We start from the raw sequence: 9,077 nt of genomic DNA, 5'->3' as shown, positions 1-9,077 counted from the left end.
TAAGTTAATATACATTACACAATATATATATTTTTTTAATTGTAGTGTTAAAGACTCGGCAATATTTGTGTTCCCCGGCAGCGAACTTGCTTTCTTTCTTGAGCTAATATCAATTGTTGAGTTGGGCCCAAGGGCTTTATATGCAAATGTATACAAGTTAACATGCAGGGTGGGTCGTCCCTGAAGAGAGAAAGAGAGCGAGAGCATCAGGCGTTATTGAGATGCATGAGCTACGGAACCAATAGGAAGGAGGAAGCATCCTGGTCGGAGGATCAACGTGCATGGATGCCCTCAGATGACCGAACTCAAAATCTCACTTGAAGAAGAGTTTCCTTGAGGGACATCTCTAGTTTGGCAACGAGGTAAGCTTTATTGATTTAAAAGTTATTTAGTCTAATTGTTAATGTGTTTTATTCCATTTTAAAGGGTTGGGAGACTTTAAAATTCATGAGTGTTGAATCTGTACTACAATACAATGTTTCCTATTAATACTCAGAGTCAGAGCAGTGATAGATGAGTGTCTTCTGTTAACTTTTTCTAGGGTGGAGACCTGGAGAAATAAGTTTTGATGTTTTTAGGCAAAATTTAATCACGTTTTCTCTATGATTAAATGAACTTTTTCAGGGTTACTTCTGTTCAGGTATTTAGAAAAAAAATCTAACTCCCAAGTATGGATACATACATGCATATATGAATTTAAAAAAAGAAAAAGTATGTGTATTTTATATCTGTTACAGCTTTTTTCACGATAAAAATCACAAAAAGCCTTTACAATGTTGTACAAAACTGCATCGTAAGCGTCTAAAGTATAATGATAAAAATCTGCCTTTAACATTTTAGAATTTGTATGTCCTTGTTTTTAACATTTTCTCATAGTGAAATTATTTCCGTTGTTTTTCCGACACAAAACCATACCATTTTTAAATGATAAATAATGTAAATCATTGTACACTATTGTGAAATTTACACTCCAGACTAAAATTAGTTTTAAAATGTAATATCAAGTCAAGTGACGTGATGTAAAATAATGCAAGTCCACCTTCGCCAAAATAGTATATTTTTAGGTGAAAAGGTGATATTACATGTATTTGTTGCGTTCATTTTGTTGTTAAAATTCAATGTTAAAGTGGTGAATAAGTGTTCCAACACGTTGCCTTGAAGGACACAGTTCCATCCCTGATGCTGCTCACCCTGTCCAGCGTCCCTTCGATGCCCAAGGACAGGAGCCTCCAGGCGGACATGCTCAAGACAAGTCCCCCCCGGGGCTACTTCCCCGACCCTCACCACCACCCGCACCCGTACATGGACTTCTTTCCCCGGACTCACGGCCTCCTCCACCCCATCAAATCCAACTCCGCCTTGGTGCTCAACCCTTACGTCCAGCAACAGCAGCATCAGCAACAGCACATGTTAGCCGGCCCGGGGCTACCTTACCTCGGTCACCTCGCGCCGGGACCCCCGCTGTGTTCGTCCAAGCCGGAGGAGCTGGCCGCGGTAGTGACGGAGCACGCCGCCGGGCCTCTCTCGCATTCGGACTTGAGTATTTGCAGTCCGGCCGGCGGGAGGTCGTCGTGCGCTTCCGCGTCGCCCGCCAAGCAGGTGCTACGAAACCGGGCTTCGTCCCCGGAGAAGAGGGGTCGCTTCAACTTCAGTGAGGACGACTTGTTCGCCGTCTTGTACGGATACTCGGCGGGGCCTGAACGCGGCGGAGGCCACGCTATTTCTGGGGTCAATCTTCCGGACAAACCAGGTAAATAAATCATTCCTAATTTATGAAATTAACTATTTCACTGACAGTTGTCACTACATGGAAAAACCTATAATCCAAATACAGTATATAATTCAAAATGCGTGCATATTACGTGTTGACATTTCATTAATATTAATTATGATGCTAAATCAAGAACAATAAAACTAATAATTATAAAACCACAAAATAAATTAGTAATACATTTATTATTTTTCCACTTGTTTTTTTTTTATATATAGTTTTCCTGGCCATTGTGATTCATTTTTATTATCATTATTTTTTTTTATTATTAAAATGAAATTTGTGATTTCATCTTTATTTAATACTCACAACAACAAAAATATGATAATATCCCCTGTTCTAACACCATTTGGCAAGGGAAAAACCAAATAAATCTTTTTAAGCTCAATTCAACCCTAAAATGAATGTTACCTATTATTGTAATACACATATTACTAAATTCTGTGTTTAAAAAAACAACAACCAAATCCTATAAAAAAAGAATATTATACATTCCAATGATCATAGAATTCATGATTAAATATTTCCTTCCAGAATGTCACGTCCTCCCCTTGGACAAGGATGCTCTGGACCTTCCTGAAGGTAAGAGTCTCCGCTGTTTGACTATATTCTAGGCCTGCAGCCATCGATTATTTCAGTAGTCGATTAATCGATAATTTAGTTCAAATAATCGAGTAATCGGATAAGGACCTTAAAGAATTAACATACTTTTAAAAAATAATTTAAAAAAGCGGATCTATGTCCGACAAAAGAACAGTTGGCTAACTTATGTAGCAAAAGTCCGCTAGCATAAATGCTATAAAATGCTAACGATTGTTTTACAATGCTCTTATTGATTGGTTCAGACACATATTCCCACAAAAAATGGCTAAATATACAAATAAACGAATGCATTAAAAAAAACATTAGCTCAAACAAAAACTTATGTTGGTCTTAACAGGGAGCAGATGGATTCAGCCATGTGAAATGAGGTAGAGGGCCGTGTATCCATCCAAATAAATAAAACTAAATGCAAACACTTTCAAAACAAACCATTACAACGCCACTTTAATTAAACGAATACTCGAAGCAGCCAAATTTAATTCAAATTTCTTTCAGATCGAATACTCGAGTTAATCGATTAATCGTTGCAGCACTACTATATTCCATGACAGAAAATGAACATTATTCTCATTGTAGGTCTGACCATCGTGCAGGCGTGGTGGGGTAGCGTCTCTCACTGTGGCGTCTTCACCTCTGCGAAAAGCAGCGTTCCCAAAGGAACCCGCTTCGGACCCTTCCTGGGGAAGCTGGTGAACACCAGCGAGATGAAAACCTACGATGACAACACTCTCATGTGGGAGGTAGGACATCTCGTGCTACTGTTTTGGTTAGCAAAAGATTCCCAACTGACTTTCCCGTCTTCCACAGGTGTTCGAAAACGGTCGCCTGAGCCACTTCGTAGACGGCCGAGGCGGCTCGGGCAACTGGATGTCGCTGGTCAAATGCGCCCGTTTCGCTGACGAGCAGAACCTAGCGGCGGTGCAGGTCAAAGGTCAGATTTTCTACGAGGCCTGCAAGGAGATCCGAGGCGAGCAGGAGCTCCTGGTGTGGTACGGGGACGGCTACGTGCAGTTTTTGGGCATCCCGCTAGCTCTCAGGGGGCATGACGAAGCGGACGATGTGCTACCTCCGGCTGAAGGTGACAAGGAGCGGCGCGATGAGTTGAACGGTGGCATTTAATTCTTTATATTTGTGAAAATTTTCTCCAGATTCCGGCGAAGGCTTCAAGTGCGACCGCTGTGGTAAAGTGTTCGCCTACAAGTACTACCGCGACAAGCACCTGAAGTACACGCGCTGTGTGGACCGCGGCGACCGCAAGTTTCCGTGCCACCTTTGCAGCCGCTCTTTTGAGAAAAGGGACCGCCTGCGCATTCACATCCTGCACGTGCACGAGAAGCACAGGCCGCACAAGGTCATTACAATTATTTTTCTTTACAGAAGATAAAGAATATATGCTAGGATTGTTATATCATGATTTAATGACGATAGACATCCAATCCATATGAACTGGGAGGTTGGCAGCGAATGAACATCCGTTCATTCGCTGCCAAACCTCCCACTTCAAATGGATTGGATGTCCATTGCCTTCAATGGCTGTGGATGTGTTAATAAACATACTAGTGCTGCAACGATTAATCGATTTTACTCGAGTAATTCGATTAGAAAAAAGATTCTAATCAAATTTTGCTGCTTCAAGTATTCGTTTAAATAAAGGGGCGTTGCAATGGTTTGTTTTCAAAGTGTTTGCATTTAGTTTTATTGATTTGGGTGCGTACGCTGCCCTCTAGTGGCAACAGTAAATATATAACTCATTTCACATGGAGTAATTTGATTAGAAAAAAGATTTGAATCAAATTTTGCCGTTTCCAATATTCGTTTATTTAAAGTGATGTTGTTATGGTTTGTTTGAACGTGTTGCATTTAGTATTATTTATTTGGCTGGATACACTGCCCTCTAGTGGCAACAGTGAATATGATATAACTCATTTCACATGGCTGAATCCAGCTGCTTCCCGTTCAGACCAACATAAGCTATGTTTTTTGTTTGAGCAAATGTTTTTTAATGCATTCGTAATTTAGTTTGTAGGTATATTTAGCTGTTTTTTGTGGTAATCTGTGTTTGAACAGTTTGTTAAGAGCATTGTGTAAAAAAAAAAAAAAAAAAAAAAAAAAGTATTTTATAGCCTTTAAGCTAACAGACCTTTGCTATGTAAGTTAGCCTATTGTTATTTTATTGTACTTTTTTTTATACTGTTTTAGGCTCAGCTCAGGTATTTTAAATAATTTGTGTTCCTTATCCGATTACTCGATTATTTGAGCTAACTAGTTCATCGATTAATCAACTGCTAAAATAATCGATAGCTGAAGCCCTTAAACAAGCCATTGTGTATATACAGTATGTATATATATTAGGGCTGTCAAAATTATTGCGTTAACGGGCGTTAATTAATTTTTTAAATTAATCACGTTAAAATATTTGACGCAATTAACGCACTCACCACCGCTCAGACAGATTTAAATGACAGTACAGTGAACTGTTTGTTAATTGTGTTTTATGGAGTTTTGCCGCCCTCTGCTGCCGCTTGGGTGCGACTGATTTTATAGGCTTCAGCACCCATGAGCATCGTGTAAGTAATTATTGACATCAACAATGGCGGGCTACTAGTTTATTTTTTGATTGAAAATTTTACAAATTTTATTAAAACGAAAACATTAAGAGGGGTTTTAATATAAAATTTCTATAACTTGTACGAACATTTTTCTTTTAAGTAACTACAAGTCTTTCTATCCATGGATCGCTTTAACAGAATCTCAATTTATTGTTATAATAAACAAATCGTCCTTATGTACTGTATTTTGAATGTATATATCCATATTGTGTCTTATCTTTCCATTCCAACAATAATTTACAGAAAAATATGGCATATTTTATAGATGGTTTGAATTGCGATTAATTACGATTAATTAATTTTTAAGCTGTAATTAACTCGATTAAAAATTTTAATCGTTTGACAGCCCTAATATATATATATCACAATTTCAGTAATATAATTGAATGAAGCTCTTTATTGGACGAATCATAAACTGAAAGATTCCTTTCTTTAAATGAAAGCATGTTCTGAGAATTATATATGGAGAATTTTAAATTAATGAACTGATTTTAGTCAGACTTGATTCTTTATGTCTGGATTGTATTTGTAAAAAAAGATGAGTAACGTTAAAAATGTTCATTTCAGATAGGAAAATACAATAACTATGTAATAAATAATCAGTATTAATGAAACTATTGCACATTATACGCCGATATTGTGATGTTAAACAAAGCAATACTGTGCTAAGCTAGCATTTTTAGCTAAGCTAAAATGGTCGTTTTATATGTTGCAGTGTACAGTATGTGGAAAGAGTTTTTCCCAGTCGTCAAGTCTCAACAAGCACATGCGAGTCCACTCGGGAGAACGTCCGTATAAGTGTGTCTACTGCAACAAGGTGAGCAACAAAATTCGAGAATAAATGTGTTTAAAATATATACAATGTAAATCCGCCATTTTTGTAAGGTTGTCTCTTGTCCACTTACTTATTTCACGGTGCATTTGGCGCAAGGAGGTCCTCTATTGTGTCCCTCCGCGGGCACACTTCGGCGACACACTTACATGCTAATTATAGCCAGATGTACACCCACCCTTTTGTCTCGCCACATAACAAGTTGAATTTACGAGCAACGAATGAGCACAAGCCCTTTTTTGTTCTTTTTGTCTTCTTTCACGCGACATCCTCGCTCTTTTTTCTTTTAACACACTCAGGGAATGTTTTGTTCAAGGTAATCTTAGATGTATTGGTATCACCGCCTGACCTGTTTTTTTTTTTTTTCGCTAGCTAAGTAGACGATTGTTTTACGTAACTACAAACAAAATAACGAATATATATTTAAAAAAAAAACTTTTAGTAGAAATTAAAACATAGTTGTGGTTTCAATGTTTTCCTTACATTTTGTTTAATACGCAAAAGTGGGACTACTTTGTCACCTGATTAAAAATACAATTCCCAGCCCTCAAACGATGTTTTATTAATTTTTTGTGTGTGTGTGTAAAACTGAAAATGTTTGAAGCATATTTGTGGTAATTTCCAGAAGAAAATATCAAATGTTTTTACATTCTATTTAAATTCTATTTTACTATTTTTTAGTTCTTAGTTTTGGTTTGAATAACCAGGGAAAAAAAGGGAAATACAGTAACAGTAACGGGACTACTTTTTTGCTTGATTAGTAATATATGCAATATTTTTTCATAATTCACTTTTTTTTCCTAAACAAAATGGAATTTAGCATTTCAACCCAGATAGCAGACCAACGTTGAAAAGATATTGAATCAACATTCCGCTGCCGATCTTATATGTTGAATCAGCGTCACTTTTGCACCCTCAATTAATTACAAAACCTAAACGTCATTTCGATTATTAATAATATTAGATAAACGTTGAATCAATGTTATGTTTTCGACCAAAATCCTCCATAATTCAATGACTTTTCAATCATATTTCCCGGTCAATCATAAATCAACTATTTGTCAACGTTAGGTCACCAACTATAAAAGAATGTTAACCCAACCATCGCCTGACATACGTAAGAACAACGTTGTTTCAACGTCACTTGACGTCGAAAATTTTGAAGTCAACCATACTGATGATTTTGATGGAAAATCTACGTTTATTCAATGTCGGTCTGCTGTCTGGGAAGTATGTTGTAAATGTTAATGACATTCGTTCAAAGTAGTGCCATTCACTATTAACAAATATTTTAGTTAGCAAAAAAAAAAAAAAAAAAAAAGAAATTAACCATAAAAATGTAACTGCAAAAAACTAACAATTCCAAAGAACTATTTAATATTTTTTTCGTTTTGCCAAAAACAAAAACAAATGCATGTTGTTTTCATTGTGATAGTTTGTCAAAAATGAACCGAAACTTGCTTGATTAAAAAAGCAAACTCGAAAATAATCATAATCATTGTTTTCGTTTTCTAAAACGGAATTAGAAATATTAATAAAAACGAACGTCTCCATAAAATTCTCATATATTGTACGTGTTTTAAAACAAGCACGTGTTATTTTTGGACGGCCATAATGCCAAAAACGAGAGTTCTAACTGGAACTATTTTATCGCCTGATTTAAAATAACAAATTCCTCGTCCCTAATGTGTTTTTTTTTTTTTTTTTACCTTCCCGTCTACTCGAGGCCTTCACTGCCTCCAGCATTTTGCGCACGCACATCCGCCAGCACTCTGGAGAGCGGCCCTTCAAGTGCAAGCACTGCGGGAAGGCCTTCGCCTCCCACGCGGCCCACGACAGCCACGTCCGCCGGACTCACGCTCGGGACAAGCCGTTCCCTTGCGACCTGTGCGGGGCTTCTTTCCAGGAGGAGCACGAGCTCAAATACCACGCCAAAACTCATAAAAGTAACCAACCTTATTGATTTTTTTATTATTTAGGTTGGCTAAAATGATTGAAAATCTAAATATACCAACAACGCAAATACACATTTTTAACAGTTTCACTGCCATTAACGGTGATGGATGTCGAATCCAATTTGACTCGTTTGATGGCTATTAGCCCTCCCAATCAAAACGGATTGGACATCTTCAGCCGTCAATGGGAGCCAATGACTTAACACCCGTTGCAAAATTTAATGATGTAAAAAAATATTCGAGACATTAATGTTAACATGAATTAAATGTTTACTTTTTGTGCTTTTTTAAAAGACAGGCAAATCTCGGACAGCACAATTCACAGCCCAGGAAACAGCTCATTGAAGGAATCCTTTTTGGACAGTGCAAAAAACCAAAGAAACACCGAAATGAACTTCCAAACTTACACCGGAATGACACTTTTAAACCAGGAATATCGTCCTTGGAACTAATTTCTACTTTGTTTTATTTTTAAAGCGCAAAGCTTCTTTTTAGGTTGTTTTGAATTGTTTAATTTAACGAGGCATATTTATATCAATGTGATTTGTGATGTGAATTGTGAAAAAACGTTAGTCCTCCATCCATTTATTATTATTATTATTATGGGCTTTGAAGAGACTGTTTTATTTTGCTTATTTATCATGTCTGATGATTGTATTCCCACTGAAAAGTGGCTTTCATTCTGACAAATAATTAAAAAAAAAAAATCCTAGCATGATTGATGGCTTCTGTTTCATGTAAAAAGTAACTTCGTACAACCTTGCCTCTATTTAAACTAGCTTTTAAGTTAGTGCTTTTGTACATTGAAATGTAAGAAAGGGTGTAAATGAAACAAGTCCCTGTGGAGCAAATGAATGACAATAGTGTGTTGTGCTATTGGCACTAGCACAATGAAACCCAGCCTGATGGACATCTGCCCTCACACAGACACACTCACTTTGCAGCACAGATGTCAAACCGATACGATACGATTTGCTCACGATATGGCGATACAAGAATTATCGATGCATTGGTAAGGAAATCCTTCTATGATACAACTACTAAACAGAAAAACAATATTGTTATTTTTATCCTTCTGCTGTGAGTTTATTACTTCCAGACATCCAATCCATTTGAAGTGGGAGGGATGGCATCGAATGAACATTGCTGTCAACTATGGCTGTCAGTGGCAGCCAATGCCGGGCAATGAGTTTATTTTGGGGCATTTCACATCATTTGTTTGTTGATTTTGGGTTACAGAAAAGGAAGTGACTCAAGAATGTCCCCAAATGAATAGGAAGTGACACAAAACCAATAGGAAGTAACCT

At 37.2% G+C, this 9,077-nt stretch overlaps 1 protein-coding gene across 1 annotated transcript; it reads left to right on the top strand.

Moving 5' to 3' along the window:
* The first annotated feature begins 1,176 nt into the window (after window positions 1-1,176).
* Window positions 1,177-8,428, top strand: prdm14 (PR domain containing 14). The gene is made up of 8 exons (XM_057824876.1): window positions 1,177-1,750; window positions 2,306-2,353; window positions 2,951-3,114; window positions 3,182-3,452; window positions 3,523-3,725; window positions 5,699-5,800; window positions 7,542-7,761; window positions 8,065-8,428. The coding sequence occupies exons 1-8, from the start codon at window positions 1,180-1,182 to the stop codon at window positions 8,220-8,222; spliced, it is 1,737 nt and encodes a 578-aa protein (XP_057680859.1). The 5' UTR covers window positions 1,177-1,179; the 3' UTR covers window positions 8,223-8,428.
* The last annotated feature ends 649 nt before the right edge of the window (window positions 8,429-9,077 follow it).

Source organism: Corythoichthys intestinalis, chromosome 20 (genome assembly GCF_030265065.1).
Source record: "Corythoichthys intestinalis isolate RoL2023-P3 chromosome 20, ASM3026506v1, whole genome shotgun sequence".
In the NCBI taxonomy this organism is placed as follows: Eukaryota; Metazoa; Chordata; class Actinopteri; order Syngnathiformes; family Syngnathidae; genus Corythoichthys; species Corythoichthys intestinalis.
This window is presented reverse-complemented; position numbering and strand designations above follow the sequence as displayed.

Coding starts and splice junctions, on each gene's coding strand:
- prdm14 (XM_057824876.1), top strand. CDS start 1,180: ATGCTGCTCACCCTGTCCAGCGTCCCTTCGATGCCCAAGGACAGGAGC. Junction 3,115..3,181: donor ACAACACTCTCATGTGGGAG/GTAGGACATCTC, acceptor CGTCTTCCACAG/GTGTTCGAAAACGGTCGCCT. Junction 3,453..3,522: donor TGTGCTACCTCCGGCTGAAG/GTGACAAGGAGC, acceptor AATTTTCTCCAG/ATTCCGGCGAAGGCTTCAAG.